This window comes from Psammomys obesus, unplaced genomic scaffold (genome assembly GCF_907164565.1).
Source record: "Psammomys obesus unplaced genomic scaffold, mPsaObe1.curated_primary_1811, whole genome shotgun sequence".
In the NCBI taxonomy this organism is placed as follows: Eukaryota; Metazoa; Chordata; class Mammalia; order Rodentia; family Muridae; genus Psammomys; species Psammomys obesus.
In genome coordinates, this window is record NW_026596057.1 from 5,984,364 (window position 1) to 6,002,449 (window position 18,086).

The window sequence follows — 18,086 nt, forward strand, 5'->3', positions numbered from 1 at the left end:
CAAGCACTTCACCAACTGAGCCAACACCCAATCCCAGCGATATAACTAAATCAGAGTGACGAGAAGTCCATACCAGGAGAGCGAACAACCTCCATCCTCCACGGAGACCATTAGCCTTTGTCACATACATCTATCTGCCTGTGCCTAGACTGCACACACAGAGAGAAGGGACCTCTAGCTCCCTGACCTTTCTAAACATCTCACTGTTTCTCAGAATGGACTGACAGCAAATGATACACGAGAAATATCTAGATGTGAGGTGGGAGGGGTAAACCCTAAAATTTTTACTTAACTGTTTCACGAGTCACAGTAAGAAACGTACTTTACATATTAATCAGTATACACACCATACACACATATACACATGCTAGTTGCATACCACAGATGGATATGGAAGCAAGTGGAATAGAGAGCAAAAGATGATCACTGCCTTAAAGTAGAAATACAGGCTACAGACGGATAAAAGCACTGATTATTTGGGATCCAATACAGAACACATTGCCAATTAGCAACTGTCCAGTGCCTAGGAAGGAGAAAAGAGGAGGAAGAGAGACGGGTTTGTGAAGTAAAGGTTTGAAAAGGTCTCCACACAACTAAGGACCAGCTTAGATAACTAAAAGGACTGCTGAACAGCAATGAGAAAACGTGCTACACGGGAATGTCTCTTACTACGTCTTATTTACATACTAGCTATACCCCTCCTGAAGGCAACATTTTGCCATGGCCGGTCGACCACGCTCACGTGCTGAGAAGACTTAAGATGGGTTAACTAGAACTCTATGTGCTGGAGCAGTGGGAGAGTTAAAATCATCTACAGGTTTCCTTAAAATGCAAATTATCAAGCCCAGTTCCTACTCACACAATTTAAGGCGGTGCTGGTGAATTCTAGAAGCTCTCCAAACAACCCTGAAAGACATACCTGCTAAAGCACTGCCTGTACTTAACGGTCCTGGGAGGAGATGCAAGGCAGAACTCCACCGCTTGGGAGATCAGACCCCAGTATTTAAGAAGATTCAGATCCAGGTTAGTGCTGAGACTTCAGCACGTCGATATGAGGCTGCAAGCTTGAAAAATGCAAAAGACGAGCGATGCAAACCTACAACATGCTTGTTCGAAATAACGCCTCATCGGGTGTTCTTGGATTGCAAATCTGTCCCCTTTTCTTTCTGTTACATTACTCTAGCTTGAGGTTTTAGTGGCGCTAAAATGGAAGTTAGGGTGCTGCGAGAAAAAGGGAGAGCAGAGACAGAGGAACTACACGGAGCGAGATGCGGAGGTGATGAAGGAAGGCATGGATGGTCGCCCCTGAGAGCCCAACCTCCCAAAGACTTGGAACTCAGTTACCAGGGCCCTGAAGCCTTCCTTAGGGCCTCTCGTGGCACTTACCATAGTTTGTGGATCTCAGCACAGGAAATAAGTATCTTTACACAGGAAGACAACAACCTCACCAATGATCCGGTTACCCTGGCAACGCAAGCCCCGCCTTCCTCCAGGCTCTGCCCGAGACTCCGCCTCGAGGCTGTTTCCTCCTCATTGGCTGGGAGTAACCAGTCCCCGCCCATTCACCCAAAGACCCACCCTTTACCTCCATCACTTGGGGCAACGCGACGCCACAGGCTCCCTTCCAACATGTCCACTTCCGTTTGGTTGTTAGTGATCCGGAAGTTCAAGCCTATTCCACGGCTAGCTTCAGGTAGCTGCACTTTTTTTTTAAAAAAAGGTAGTTATCTTTCCACTTTCCACTCGCTGAACTGATTCGTGGCAGACCCTGTGTTTCTCCATTTTTCACACAGCACGGAGCGGGCCCTTCTTCAGAAGAGCATTCCGGAAACGAAACCCTGAGCAAGAGGAAGTGATTAGCGTGAGCCACCAGCTAGGTGTCCGGAAGGCCTGGGCGGGTCGGCTTCCGAATGCCGGAGCAGTTGGCGAGGTAGTCGGCTGCTGAGGGAGTGGACACTGCAGGTAAGAACATCAGAGAGGTAAATCCAGGAGCCGGCCCGTGTGCCGGACGCGGGGTGAAGAGGGCGGTCGGGGTGGGAGCTCGGCGGCCCTTGGTTTTGGGTTTCCAGATCGTTCTGGGGAGAGGCTTCTTCTGACAGGGACAGATTTGGGCTCCTACCCCGCGGGAGTGAGGCTGACAGTCTTGGTGCTTCCACTCCCTCCCCTTTTGAACCCGGCACCCAGGGTTAAACACCCTCCCACGGTATTTCTAGATAAAAGACACTCGCCATTCGGTATCGCACCTTCCCGGCGAAGTTTGTGACTTTTAACTCTCAGTTTGATCTAGGATGGAGTTTTGGGGGTGCGTTTCCAGAGCACGGATTTGCGATGGTCAGGAGGTTAGACCGGGTACTGAGTCGTATGAATACTGAGAACAGCTGTAAGGACGTGTGGTGAACAGCCACTCGGCACCTATTCTACAGACTCTAGAGAACACGAAAACTATGTCTGATTTACCGCCTGTCGAAAGGAGACAATGAAGAACGGCTTCGTTTCTAAATGTGTGGGTTATTAAAGGCAGAAACAGTTAAAATGTAACCTTTTAAATAGATGAATTCACTGAATATATTGGTATTGACTTGATTTTTTTTTTTCATATGTATACATTTCTAGGTCTTCGGTGAAAGTCTCCGAGGGTGTCTTCATTAGTTACAAAAAAAAAAAAAAAAAAAAAAAAAAAGATGACTACCCTAAAAAGTTTAGAAACCAAAGGTGAGTGTTTCTGTTTTGATAATTGGTCTGTTTTTTTGTTTCGTTTTGTTTTGTTTTGTTTTGTTTTGTTTTGTTTTGTTTTGGGGCAGGGGTGGGGAATGGATTGGAGACAGATTTCTCTGTATAACCCTGCCTATTGTGGAACTCGATGGCCTCAGACTCACAGGGATACGCTTGCTCCTCCCAAGTGCTGAGATTAGAAATGTGTGTACCAACGCCGGTTTTATTAGAAAATGGAATGTACCATGCTATGAAGGGGTGCTTTAGACAGGTGACTAAGTGTCATTGATTCTCAGGGAATCATTGTGTTTCAGGTCTCTTCATGTGTGTGGTAGGGGATCCTAAGTGGTTTTATCTTAACTACTCACATTCACAAAGATAGTGTTTCCAAAAATTGGCCACATTCTGAGGCACTGGGCCTAGATGAGAATCTGGGGGGTCCTATCGTAGCACAGTGCTTGCCCGTACAGCGGTCACTTCTGAACCCCACTTTGATTGTCTCCTCTGTAATGTTTAATATGCCATTGATCATTCTCAGTCTTTTGGAATTCTCCCATGACTTTCATGTCATTTTTATTTTGAGGATATTGTATAGCTCTTCACCACCTAATGAGGGAGCCACCTGTTGGGCTCATATTAACATTTTTAAAATTATGAACTACCTATATGCCGAGCTGCTTAATAACAGAATGTGCCGGTTCACTGTTGCGTTTCCAGCGTCGAAACAAATCCTTTAACAGTGAAGCATCTTGCTTCACCTTCAGTCTCCCCTGTTTTGTCCTTTAAATCTCTCTTTTCAAAATGTATATGTACGTTTGCCCTGTTTGTAGGTGTGGTACACACAGAGCAGAAGAGGGCCTCAGAGCCTCCAGAACTGGAGTTATGGGTGATTGAAAGCCATCTTGTGGGTGCTGAAAACCAAACCCAGGTCCTTTGAAAGAGCAGCAAGTGCTCTTAACCACTGAGCCATCTCTCCAATCCTACCCCACTCCACCCCAGTATCACTATTTTTAAACTTTCTGCCTCTTCTGCTCTCAAGTTTTAGTAACTGCTTACGTATAGAAACAGTTTGCTAATTTATAACAATATATCCCAAAGTAAACTCCTGAAGCTGTGTACATTCTGGAGACCATAAGTTCTGCCAGCAGCAGCTTTCTTAAAGGGAACGTTGTAGAGGGCAGATTTCCAGCAGCACTCTCCTGTGTAAAAGAGAGTGAAATGTGCATAGTGAGCGGAAGGGAAGGTCATGCTGATGGATGACGATGTCTAGAGTATCTGCACAGCAGCATATCACATGCTGGAGGAGCTGTAGAGCGTTAGAATGAGCAGATGGGGGCTGGTCAGGGGAACAGATGGGAACGAATGGCAAGTAAAGCGTTTAATAATGTGAAAGCAACTGATGCTCTTGGTCAAAAGCAAAAACTAAATACGGTATTGTGGTTGCTTATTAAAACTTTGCTATGAAAGGCTCCTGGCCAATGAGATTGTTTTTGTTGCTTGTAATTGAGGACTAGAGTTAAAAGCATTTTCATGTAATTTCATTTTGTCTCGACTGTCTAGTAAGGCAGGTAATACAACATTGTTCACTCTATTCTTACTATAGTGTGACTGTTGTTAATGAAAAAAGATGTTTGTGGTACGTGGACCAAGAAGACGACTGCCTATGGTTGATATTGTCAGTTGTCTGCCGCAGGAGAGAAATGGGATTGTTTAGGATAGCAGCAGAACTTTTTCTCAAACATGTGAATACCATTGCCATCATTGGAGTGGTAGATTGTTACTGCTAGGGCTCATCTCAAACCTAAAATAAAATTGTAGACTTTCCTCCATTAAAACTGTAGCTATGGCAGTTAGTTTAATAGCCAGATAGCAATGTCTATGACATTTAAATAGTTGCAAGTCCTAAATTGTTCTCTGTCAGCTACTTTATTTAACCAGTCAGAGAATACTGGCCAGCAGAGTCACATGCACAACACCATTTGGCATGTCTGAGAATGGACTGGGCAGCAACCAGATCTTGGGACCAGAAATTAGCTTTAGAATACATAGCATTAACCCCCAGCATATTTTTCTAATGTAATAGCTAAACTTTACTAGTCGATAATGGTGACGTTCAAAAGAACACTAAAGCCGGGCCTTTTGGCACAGGCTTATAATTCCAGCTACTGGAGAGCCTGACACAGGAGGATCACAAAATCAAACTCCATTTAGGCTACAGAGTCAGCTCAGGGCTAACCCGGGAAATGTACTGAGATCCTGTCTCAATATAAATTTGAAAAGAGGGCTATGGTGTAGATATGTAGTAGAATTACTTGCCGTGCCCTAGGGTCTAGCATCAATCCCACCTGCCTCCTTTCCTCACCAGAAGAATATCATCTTAAAATTTACCAAGTGACACCCCAGACTTAATTGTTTATTGTGTAGTTTATATGTGTTCCAGAGAGTGAGTCAGATAGGAATATAATGAAGCTAAGAATTATTGATGTTATGTAGAGGGGAAAGCCACGCTCTTTTTACAAGTTTTTCATTAAAGGTTTAAATGAAGTTTAGGTATGTGTTTTTTTTTTTTAATTTTTATTTTTCTTTTTAGTTACAATAGGTATGTGTTAATATAGTAATAAACTTCATTAATTAAGCACTCTCATAATTTTTTATGCCATGCACATTTCCTTGGCTGGTGAAATGAGATGGTAAAAGATATCTGTAACTAAAGTAGCTTCTAGTAGTCTGGTTTGGAAGAGGAACAGGTTATTCTGAAATACTGTAGTACTCACAGTATACTCCTAGCGCCAGTGATAGACAAAGGGAGCAGTTAATGATGGGCCTAAGGTTGTACCCCAAACAGTGGTGGAACCTAGTACTTGACTCATGAGTTTGATATTTCTCCCATGCCCAGTCATGTGACTTCAAAGTACTGCTGCTTATATAGATATGCTCGTTAGGCAGGGGGACTATTAGTTTAGTTCAGTGATGGTCTCTAAATCATGTTCTTTTCCTTCCATAACCTAAGCCAAAAATTGCTAAATTGTGGCCTTCAGACCCCTTGACAAAGAGTGCAGTCAGTTTGATGATTATAAACAGTAACTGAATCCATGTAAATCACATGTTATTCTGAATAAAAATGAAAATAAAAAAATAAAAATAAATGTTTTTTTTTTTTTCTTTCCTTTTGCTTTTTCGAGACAGAGTTCTCTGTGTAGCCTTGTCTGTCCTGGACTCACTTTGCAGACTAGGCTGGCCTGAAACTCACAGCCATCTGCCTGCCTCTGGCTCCATGAGTGCTGGTATTAAAGGCATGAGCCACCATGCCCAGCCTGTTTTTCTTATTACCTACTTAACCAAAAAATTTTGTAACCATTAAGAGAAAAAAAAAATGGTTTTGTTTTCTTTTATAAGTACCTTAAAAAATATCTTCAGTTTTACCTCATCATTCCAAAATGATATTTTGGAATATTTTCATCATATTTTCTCTTGGGCCCATTACCAGAAGTGTTTGCCAGCCCCTTCATAGACTAGTGATGTTGCCATTTCTTCACGTTCCATCAGTCTATGGGAAAGCCAGTGTGAAAAAGCCGTAAACCTTAGCTCTGTTTTGACTGGTCAGTGCATGATCACAGATGGAAAAAAAGGAATGATCCGGGGTGCTGTTTGGTTCCCCACAAGGCCTAGAGAACAAAGGTTGGTGTTTTACTTTGCTCAGCACTGTTCATAATTACAGAGCTGGTGCCAGAGGTTTCTATCTTCTCTCTTGAAGGGTATTATTATTCTTGAATGTGCCCTGCATTGCTTAGTACCTATGTAATAAAGATTTCTATGTGTGTCACAGGGGAAAATAGAATTATGGAAGGTAAGAAAATGCGAAGCCGTGGCTCTGCCTGCTCACGCACATATTAGGCAGACCTGATGAGTTGTTTCTGGTAGCTCGGAGTTCTGAAGTAAGTAGAAGAGTTTAAATAAAGTTAGAGGAAATTGGAATTGAAAGTTGGTCAAACTTCTTGGTTGGAATTTTGTTCTGTTTGAAAAGAAATACCTGTCAAATGCACATTGTTTCTTTGCCTTTGTGATTTGCCCTTGTTTGGAGTTCCTTTATATAATTTTTTTGTTATAAAGCATTATTTTAACTCCTAGGTCAAGTATGTTATGACTTGCCTAGGAATCCATTTTGACTTGAGTCATAACCAAGTATCACGGCTGCTCCTTATTGGCTGACCTCAGTGGTGTGACGTTAGGAGTGACTTTACTGTTGTTTTTGTTAATCTATAGTCAATCCACGATTCTACGTTCTTAAATACCAGAAAAAAGACAATTAACATAAAATTAGACAAACCTAACACCAAATTTTAAGAATATGAAAACAAGTCAACCATGGTGGTGTACCAGGAGGCAGAGACAGGAAGAACTCCAGATCGAGGTTGGCCTGGACTACGTGTCAGCTTTGGGACCAACTTAAATTACATAGTAAGCCCCTGTCTACATATATACTTGCATCCATGCATGCATGCACACACATACATACATACATACATACATACATATATACATACATACATACATACATACTTACATATGCATTCATGCATACTTACCAGTTCTTTACTTTTAAATCATTCGTGTACATTCTCCTTGTGAAGTTCCACCATTTTCCAGCATGCTTTCATACCAAACCACTTTCTGAAATCTTCCTTTGTTTATCACTTCAATAATTAGTCCCATGGCCATGAGGGTGTTTAAATTTGTATCTCATATTAAAATGACACGATTTTTATCCTAACGATATTTTGTGAGATAGAATAAAATCTATACCCCCCAGTTGCTGTTCTACCTTCTTCTTGATATAATTCAAGTCCTAATACATTGATACATACCTAAGAACAACAACAAAATCTGTGAAATAAAAATATCTTATGTTCCAGTGACCTAATTTTAACCCTAGCATAAGAGAATGAAAGGCATAATTATATTTTACGATATTAAATAAACTTTCCTTGGACGGTTTTTTTCCCCAGGAGCCACAATTGGTGTAAGTCTCCTCCACTCGCCCTGCCTGGTTTCTCTTTCTTCCAGGCAGCTGGTCCTTTCTCCTCTGATCTTTGCAGCTTGATTTGTCTGAGAGTGATGCTCAGCAGCCTGTATTATTTACTATTGGGATGGAGGGACCCTGTGAATCTGGTCATTTTTAAGGACATGTTGGTGCTGTTTTGAGTTGTATACCTTCTGGCCTAAGGAGCTTCCCTGTAGGAGAGAATATTTCAGTGTGGAAGGAAACTACTACAGATCAAGTCATCTTTACATTTTCTTATCATGACTTTTGGTAAATTGTCCTCGATTTCACTTCTTTGTTAGGCATTCTTACTTCGACCCCAATCCGAGGAGCAGGAGATGGAATGGAAACGGAGGAACCCCCTAAGTCTGTTGAAGTCACCCCTGGAGTCCAGCCCCTAAATCAACATGTCCTACAGAATCCTCGTAAGAAAGTTCTGTCAGACAGCCCAGGTGTTCTTCAGCTGGGAAAGATTCTTACTGAAAAAGCAGTGGAAGTTGAAGCTGTGAGAATATTTGTTCCCAAAGCTGCTATTACTCACGACATCCCCACCAAAAGCACAAAGGTTAAGTCTGTAGGACATCACAGAGAAGAACTCCACGCTCAGTCAGAGGTGATCACAGACCCAAGGAAGGAGCTCTCAGAGGTAAAGAAGGTTTTGGAAAAGCTCAAGAATTCTGAAAGGAGGCTACTTCAGGACAAAGAGGGTCTTTCAAACCAGCTCCGAGTACAAACAGAGGTAAGCACAGCCCATAACTTCGGTGAATTTTAATCCCATTGCTAGAACACTGCGTTTTCTCAGAAATGTCATTTATCATAGGTTGTCATTTCTCTAAATACTTCCTCTGTAATTTCTTATTCTGCCAGAGGGCGTCTAGGAAGAATTTATGTTGGGAAGTCATACTCAAAATGTGGTGAAAGTGGAGGTGAGAGGAGTTTTAAACAAGACCACTTCTAAGTTATATAAAAGTAGGTTACATTTATAAACTGACCCAGTAATCTTTACCGTTGACAAACTAGCAGTCCTTGTTTTAAGAATTCATCCCAAATATTTTTGCCTGATACTTGGGGGTGGTAGATGAAAATAAGTTACTGGGTCTTCATTAGAAATTAATAACAATGTATGGTGTTCAGTTGTGTTACTTTAACCTTTAAAGTTTAATAAAATTTCTTTAACCCTCCCTTGTTTCTGTTAAACTTTACACTTTTGTATTATTATTTCTCTCTCTGTGTGTGTGTGTGTGCGTGTGTGTGCGTGTGTGAAGAGAAGGCATGCACTCCATAAAAGTGGAAGTCAGAACTTTGGTGAAAGCCACATGGATTCCAAGGATTAAACTCAGCTCAGGTTGTCAGGCCTTCACAGGGAGGCCTTTTCTACCCACTAAGCCATCTCACTAGCCCAAGACTTTGCAAGATGAGAGTGTGTATAACAGTGATTAGTGGCACTCATCCAAAAAAAAAAAATCACTGAACTTAATATTTTTAATATATTTAACTAGTTTCTAAGTACAAAATGGCATATATTTATTTGTAAACATTTTAGGACATTGAGAAAGAAGGGGATAGGGAGATGGCTTAGTGGTAAGAATGGAGACCTTAGTTCAAATCCCCAGCACCCCTGTAAAAAGCCTGGCACAGCCATGGGCACACCTCTGCTGTCAGTGCTGGGTGTTGGGGTGGGGCCTAGACAGGCTTTCTGAGGCTTGCAGCCTCCCACCTTGCTATATCTCAAGGAAATGAGTCAGGTATTCTCCCTGCGCCTCCACCTGTGTGGACGCACGCAAGTGTATACACACACACACTATTTTAAAAAGATTCTTAAAAAATCAGAAAGACAGTAATAACCCTGTATATAACAGATATAACTGTGTAACTATCCATTCAGGTTCCTTTTTTTTTTCCTTAATTCTTTATCCTTTTATTAAAAATAGATTTTTTTTTTCACATAATATATCCTGATTATGGCTTTTCCTCCCTCCTTCCACTTCTTCCTCCTCTCACCTCTCATTTGTATCCACCTGTTTTCTGTCTCTCATTAGAAAAGAAAACAAACAGGCTTCTAGGGAATAATAATAAAATATACGACAAAAACTAAGACATTGAAATAGGATCCAAAGACACAGAAAGAGATTGTCCTAAATTTGTTACAATCAAGTCGCTGACATTTCTTAAGCTTGTTGTCTTGGTTGTCTTCTTCCATCCTAGGTAAACCGTGAGTTAAAAAAGTTGCTGGTGGCTTCTGTTGGAGATGACCCGCAGTATCATTTTGAACGCCTAGCCCGGGAGAAAAACCAACTCATTTTAGAAAACGAAGCGCTAGGTCGAAACACAGCTCAGCTTTCCGAACAGCTGGAACGGATGTCAATACAATGCGATGTGTGGAGAAGCAAATTCCTTGCAAGCAGGTATTTTTCTACTGTAAATGGTATATTCTTCCCTTTTGTTTATCTGTCACCTTTTCCTTTTTGACTCAGAATGCTAAGTAATAGTGAAAGTTTCTGACTTAAGATTGTCAGAGTATTTCATAGATTTTTTAATGTTCAGTTCCCCACTCTGGGAGCCATACAGTCTCTCAGAGAGGTGATGCATTTTTCATTCTGAAAATCACTGTTACTACGGTCAACGAAGCACAACTGTAAAATGAAACATGGAGATATTGCAGTCACAAAAGGCAAACGTAGGCCCTTCACCCCCTCCCGAGAGAACATCCTCATTGCACTTCCTAGGACAGTATTCTCCGCCCAGTGTGCTCTGTTCTCATAGCTGTTCTATCCACGTGAAGAGCTTTCGACCTCCTCCTCCCTGTATGTAAACAGAAACCCGGGTCATTTCATGGCATATCTGAGGAGGCAAACTCTGACCCATAAAAGCCACAGGGCTATAGTCCAGGCCTCTGAACACACTGGTCCTTGGGAGACCCTGCCGTCTATCTTGGCTCCTTACCCGTTACTCCACCCGGCTTTTGAACTAATAGGAAGCTGTTTTAGATGCTGTCTGTCTTAGGTTTCTATCACTGTGAAGGAACAATATGACTAAAAGCAACTTGGGGAGGAAAGGGCTTGTTTCAGCTTAAAACACTTAGGGCACACTCCACCTCTGGTCAAGGCAGGGACTCAAGACGCCGTGGATGTATGCTGCCTATTGACTTGTTCCTCATGGCTTTCTCAACCTGTTCTTTATATCCTCAGGACCACCTGCCCAGAGGTGGCATGACCCACAGTGTGCTGGGCCTTCCCACATCAGTCATCAATCAAGAAAATGCCCTCACAGGCTTTTATACAGGCTAGTCTCAGGGAAGCATCTTCTCAGTTGTGGTTCCCTCTTCCGGGATAACTCATGTCAGGCTGAGAGTAAACTACCCAGGACTCAGTCTGTGCAGCAGTAGACCTTCAGACCTTCACATGTTCAGTAACTGCTAACGTAAAACAAATCATCTGGAGATTCCTCACAAACCACCAGAGGTCTCCAACCTATACGTTAAGAACCTCTGATTGTGAATAAACTGTAAAATAACATTTCTTCATGTATTATGTCTGTGAGATTTCTAGTAGTTAAATACTTGTGAGGTCCTTCATTTCTCTTCTGGAGAAAAGAAAAAAGCAAGCTGTAGAAAATTTTGTAAGAGATTTTTCTTCTAGTAAACATACTCCATATTTTTCACATGTTCATGTTGAAATACACTCACATTCCTTTTCAGAAACATAAGAGACATTATTGTCTATATATAAAAGGAGAATGAGCCTGGTTGGCAGTGGGGCTGACTACTTTATATTATAGAAAGTTTTCAGTATTTTTCTGAGAGAAAGGTATATTTAGTAGTGAGAAAAATAATTTCTTTTTCTTTCCCTTTCAGTTTTTTATAGTTGGAAGTGTTTACTCAGTAATTTTAAAAGGATAAATTTAGAGTAGCATTGGTGCAAATTCAAGTCACTGTTTATCTTTTTCAGGGTAATGGCAGATGAATTAACAAACTTCAGAGTAGTTTTACAGCGTCAGAACCGAGATGCCCACAGCGCGCTACAGGATCTCCTGAGTGAACGGGAGCAGTTTCGTCAGGAAATGATCTCTACCCAGAAGTAAGGCGCTTGTTCACATGCTGAACTCTTTGTCATCTCCTGCAGGTTTTGCTGTTGTTTGAGTGTTTGAGAGTGGACGCGTTTGTTAACATGCCAACAATATACCCTTAAGTCACACTTTGGAAGGAAGGATCCCTAAAAGCAGAAAGGATAGCGCTGTGTCTTACATTCCTAATAGGAAATATAATTATTAGATCTGTTAGTGAGGGTGGTTCTGCATTTAAAAGTAGTTCCTGGTTACGGCAGTGGTAGCTTTGTGTCGTTTTGGTAGAAGTCAATTGTCTTTGTTAGGGTTTTATTGCTCTGATGAGACACCATGACCAAGGCAACTCTTATGAAGGAAAATATTTAATTGGGACTGGCTTACAGTTTCAGAGTTTTAGTCCCTTATCCTCACGGGGAGAAGCATGACAGCAGTGCAGGCAGACATGGTACTTAAGGACAGGCATGGGAGAGCTGGGGAGCTGATCCAGCAGTTAACAGATGTACTATGCTTACAGAGGACCAGAGTCTAGCTCTCAGCACCATGTCGGGCAGCTTATCACCAGGATATCTGACACCCTCTTCTGGCCTCTGTGGGAACCTGCCCTCATGTACACACACCTGACATACACATAAATAATTTTAAAACAAATTAAATTATAAAAAATAACATATATAAGTTAACTAGCCATAATCCATTAAAGCAATTGAACTTGTAGTTAAAAACCAACATGTGAAGAAAATTCTAGCCTAGGTGGATCTGCTGAATGCTAATAAATATCTAAGGAAGAAAGAAGAACAGTTGTACATGAGTTCTTCTAGAGCATAGAAGGAAAGGGATCGTTTGTGGGAGGAGCATTATGATAACAAACTAGAGACATAAGCAAAAACCTATAGATTTTTATCTTAATGAACATAGATGTAAAAATCCTTAATAAAATGTTAGTGAATCAAATCCAACAATAAAGGAAATAGTTGATGCATTATGACCAAGTAGAGTTAACTCCAGATATTGGAGATTGATTTAGCATCCAGACAGCAACAAATGCTAAAACTCTGAAATACACAGATATCTGTAATTTCTATACCTAAATATGATTACATTAAACTGTACCACTTGTTTCATGATTTCCAGGTAACAACCTAGTAGATTAGCAAGTATCTTCTGTCCTATAACCTACGTGACCAGATGTCTTGAGTCTTGAACTCTGAGCAAAGATATTAAATGACTTCTGAAGTATGCCGCTCACTGATTTCCTCTTACTGGTTCCTATATCTTGTCTTTTTTGTCAGTGTTCACTGTTCTTTTGTGTTCTGTGCAGATTTTTGGAAGAACTCTTAGTCTCCTTACAATGGGGAAGAGAGCAAACATACTCCCCTAACATGCAGCCCCACAGCACAGCAGAACTTGTACTCGCGAACCACAGGTTGGCAGAAGCAGTACATTCTCATCTTCTGGGGAATGTTGGCATTAGCCATCAAAAGAAGAGTCCAGCAACGGCAGAATTCTGCAATACCCCAGCTGAGAAAATGGCTGAAAAGGTACCGTTTTCTCTTCCGTGAGCTATGGATTATGTTGTAGGAGCTATGAGATTTCACTGACTCCTTACTGAAAGCTATATGTTATGCTTGGCATTGGGAGCTTTGAAATGTAGAACCTAAAATTGTTTTTTGTGTTAATAAGCTTGTGATCTTCTTACTCTGACCCATAAATTTCCTGATGTCACTGCTCTATTCTAAGTAGAAAAATCTAATAGTTTTGAAAGCTGTTAGCTAACGTAATTTCTTAATTCATTTTCTTATAAAAAGCACTGTGTAGAAATTTTAACTTAGTAAATTATAGGTCACTTCTGAGCTAGAAGACTTTTTAATTCCCACATACAGATGGGACAACTCTGTACTACAGAGTCAAGTAGACCAAGTACTTACAGGCCTTGATGAACTCAAGGCCTAAGTAGGCGGCCTATCAACTGCCAAGTCTGCCTCTGTACCCAACTCCTGTAATCCCATTAGGGCCTTGCTACTAACTAGAGCTCTTCTGCTTCTAAAATCGCAAATACTACTAGGTGTGACCTGTGATCACAACCTTTTTCCGGCTCTCATTTGTTTATTGTGATTACCCTTGTTTTTCTCCCATTGAGCACATCATTATTTTTAATTCCCTTGAGCCCCCATCTTTGCCCCCATCTCATTAGCTTGCTTTCCTAGCTTTTCTCTTCCTCTACCTTTGCTAGTTTTCATTCCTAAGCACCTATCCCATATCCTTTGCCCCAGCTACCCAGAATCCAAATTTTATGTCCATTTAGCTATTTATCTTCTTGTGGCACTCTTTAAGTGACTACTTCCTGTTGAGCATGTAGCTTAGATTCCTAATTCATAGAAGAAGAAGAGGACACAAGGATGAGCCAGCTGAACTGAGGCCTCTTTTCCTACGTGAATTCTATATATTTCTCTCCCAGGAAAATGTGTCCCTTACCTTCTCCAAAGGATGGTTCCTTTCTAAGCTCATCAAGCTCTCTCAGCACTTAGCCCTTCTTTCTCTATTTGCTCTTTCCTTTTTACGTTTAAATATGTCCAGATAGCTTTGCTATCTAAAAGCAAAGCTCTCCACTTTAGCAGTTCTCTCTATAAAGGGCCTTATCACCCTCCCTTCACAGCTAGCAATCTCAGAAAATGCATACGTATTTGTGCTGACTTACTCAGATTCCTTAACTCCTGCCTCTAGGCCTTCCATCCCCTATTGTCAGAGAGTGCTCTTACAAATGTCAGTACAATCAACATCAAGTAGCTCCCGCTCCTGACTCCCTCACTGAATTCTTTCCTAGAGCATAGAAGGCATATCGTAATCTTTCCACCCCCACCAAGGGTCACTTCGTAAGTTTCACTTCCTCTTCTAGCAGTGTTACTCACTTTTCATTCCACAGATAAACCATTTTTCTTACATATCTTTCTATGCATGCTTTCCACCTGTCTCAACTATTTACCTGTCTGCTACCTTTCTTATTGTCCAACCTTTGTACCACCTGAATCTTTCTGGTAACTCTAGGTGTACAATCTCCAAACTTTCAGTGAACTTTGTATGCTTATCTGCTATAGCCCTTGTATCATGATGTTGTATGATTCTCTCTCTAAACTCTCTTAAAGGCTGGAGAATATGCCTTACTAGCTTTCCTCATGAGCTACTGTGTTGTTGCATGTTGTAGGTGCTCAGCTATTTTTTAAAAGGATCACTACCCAAAAGTAAAATACTCAAACCTTGTTTGTTCTTTCCTACTACTTCTTTGTTGGGAAGTTATACCATAGTGTAGTCAGTTGCTGCCAGTATCTTTGAGTGTAGTTGGTGTTTCCATCTTTGATGAAACACTTCCCTTGCCTTGGTTTCTATGACTAACCTCCACTTTTCCTGTCTTCTCTGCTTCACTGTGCAATGTTGGCTGTACTCCAGGCCTGGTCTAGATCTGCCTGTTCTTCTGCTTCTTTACCTCGCCACATTCCCCCATGCAACAAGACTGACACCCCTGTCTCCAGCACACTGCTTCAGGAGCTGTCCTTTCAAAGATAAATGTGGTAACTTAGTCTGCTCATCCTCCATCTGCTTTAGCATCCCCCTATTTCCATCCTCCATGCTGTCTCACAGGATCTCTGCAAGGCTTGGAATCTATCCCTGTCACCTTCTGGCTAAAATCTACAAGACTTTCTGCCATATCTCAGTCTCCTATGAATTCCCTGAGCATTTTATATTTTTCTTTAAAGAACCATAATGTCATAGCATATGCCACACTTGGAAACTATTCTTTTCCCGTCAAGGTTTTCAAGCAACATTATTCTATCTTTGCTTGTCATCTAACATTTAACTAAGTTCCATAAAAATAAAAGCTCTGAAAACTGAATTTTAAAAGTAGAGTGTAATTAGCAAAGTCTTAGAGTAGCATGGTAGCTCTTACATGATGCCAAGATGCTTTAAATGGGAGACATGGCTCCTTGGATATTGTTAATTCAGAAGAGGAAAAAGTCTGGAGGCTGCATGAGGAGCAGGGAAGCAAGCCCAAGAGCCTTTGAATAAGCCCAGCTGTGTAGGAAAGGGTCATAGACCTTGCCTTATCTCTGTCAGAGTTGCTTACCAGTTTCAGTGCCACCTCCTTTAAAATATAACTCTGCTTGTGTTATAATTAGCTTGAGAATTTCAACATGAGAAATAAGAGCTGTAAACCAAAAAGGTTATTCTTATCCTAGTTGAACTTTTTTTTTCAACCCAAGACTTCCTGCGCTCTGAGTCTCAGTAGAGGAAATAGGAGAAGCCAGGACCAAGGAAGAATTGGGGAAACAAAGTATTGTGAACACAGTTGTTAGTAGAAAATATTATATATAATTTAAAAAGAGAGAAATGAAGGGCCATTTTACCATAAATAAAAAACAGCATTTGTACCGAAGACTGGGGATCAAATCCTTATTCTAAACAAGTGAATGAAAGGGAAAAGAGAGTCAGTGAGTGCTTTTCAGCGAAAACGGAAAATTGATATCATATGAAATAGAACTCATGAAACTTCATTTTTTTGTTTTTATAGATCCTTTTATAGATCTCTGTAAAAGAGTATTAGTTTAAAATTAAAAATATAATGTCATAATTAGGCATAACTGCTGAATGTATAGCATTTTGAAAGAAGGATAAATTCAAATTAATTCAGTTGTTATTTTTTATGATATCTCCATAAAACAAAATGAAATTTTATAGGTAGTTATGTATCAATGAAACCCAAGGCTGTAAAGTGCATGTTATGTACATCTGACATGACCTTTCATTTGTCTTAGGTTCTACGTATTTTGGATCCAGTTACCTGTACAGAAAGCTCACCAGACAACCCATTTGCTGAATCTTCATCAAATACATTACTCACTACAAAGAAAAATATTGGACGTTTCCATCCCTATACCAGATATGAAAATATAACTTTCAATTGCTGCAATCATTGCCAGGGAGAACTCATTGCTCTTTAATGCATGCTATTGGAGGCATGCTTAGTACCCCACAGTCATTATTTGGTACCTGGGGTTCTCATGCTTGAAATAAAATCAGTTCATCTTTATATAATATATATTTATGAAGATATTTTATGTACTGGATTCCAGATTATTTTTTCTTAATAAGTATCTCGGAATAAGAAAAGGTAAAGCTATGTAGATATGTTTAAAGTACAAAAAACTTCCCATTTAGTACATAGTATTTGTGGTAAAAAACTAAAAAGACTTTATAACTTTCTTTTAGGCCCTAAGTTATTATTTTGTGTTATGTATTTTATAGAAACTATAAACAGGTTTCATTTCGGTGCTTAAAACAAAAACAGGGAAACTATAACTGTAAAATGGATGTGGCCACATCCGTCCCATTCCTTTTGTCTAGGCTGCTTTCCTGTACAGCAGCAGAGTCCAATGTGTGGCTAGCAAGGCCCATTCTTTTAAAGAGCGTGTTTTCTAGTGCAATATCTGGGGTACAGAAAAAAGGGATGTGCGTTCCCTTTATGGTCACATTGGGGGTATAAAACAGGCCTTCAGAAACGCTGGGGTAAGGGATGAATCTTTCTATACAAATGTTAGAAAAATAAAAAAGTATTTTAGAGCCACAAAAATACTTCAGCAAGTGTTCCAGGCTGTTTGTTTTTGCAAAGTGTTCTATCCTCCACATGGTTACAATTTGAAAACAAAAAGGAAACAGGTTCATAATTACCAACATTGACATGTACAGCATGATGGGAATATCTATGTAGTTTGATAATATAATGATGGAAAATGAGTCTCTAGAAAAAAATGTAATCCATCAGTTTATGTATATTATAAAATATATTATTATATAAGGTATCATAGGATGCCCATTATTTACCTTTAAATATTCACAAAAATCTGCCATCAAAAAATATACCAAATTTTACAAATTAGTTGGAGCAATGCCTAGCAGAGAACTCTTCAAAAGGCAAATCTGGTCAAATTAAAGTATTCTTCTATGTCAAAACCTATTTTTTGTCTGACTCATCTGAGCCATTTTTATAGCTTTAAGTGGCAATAAACTTCTCTATTTCCTTTTGGTTATTTCTTTTTCCTTCCATGATAACATACTTCGGCTTCAATCTTCATGTGGCTTTTACTGTTTACAGCTGGTTTGTTGCCTTTTTCTTTCTGTTTGCAAAATAGAAGAAAACAAATTTTCATGACATCAGATTTGACTGTGATTTCTTGGATATAACAAGAAAAGCACAAGAAATGAAAAATAAATTTCACCAAAA

The 18,086-nt window shown here is 40.2% G+C and overlaps 2 protein-coding genes across 3 annotated transcripts in view; one reads left to right on the forward strand and one right to left on the reverse strand.

Moving 5' to 3' along the window:
- Positions 1–1,450, reverse strand: part of Nme7 (NME/NM23 family member 7) — a 120,388-nt gene extending 118,938 nt beyond the window's left edge. For both annotated transcript variants that reach the window (XM_055624608.1, XM_055624607.1), the window contains exon 1: positions 1,387–1,450. In XM_055624608.1, coding sequence (XP_055480583.1) covers positions 1,387–1,389 — 3 coding nt within the window. In that variant the 5' untranslated portion in view covers positions 1,390–1,450. The remainder of the gene's footprint in view (positions 1–1,386) is intronic.
- A 177-nt stretch (positions 1,451–1,627) lies between these two features.
- Positions 1,628–17,882, forward strand: Blzf1 (basic leucine zipper nuclear factor 1). Its single transcript, XM_055624704.1, has 8 exons — positions 1,628–1,693; positions 1,794–1,962; positions 2,614–2,712; positions 8,056–8,492; positions 9,959–10,158; positions 11,701–11,829; positions 13,134–13,353; positions 16,621–17,882. The coding sequence occupies exons 3-8, from the start codon at positions 2,682–2,684 to the stop codon at positions 16,804–16,806; spliced, it is 1,203 nt and encodes a 400-aa protein (XP_055480679.1). The 5' UTR covers positions 1,628–1,693; positions 1,794–1,962; positions 2,614–2,681; the 3' UTR covers positions 16,807–17,882.
- The last annotated feature ends 204 nt before the right edge of the window (positions 17,883–18,086 follow it).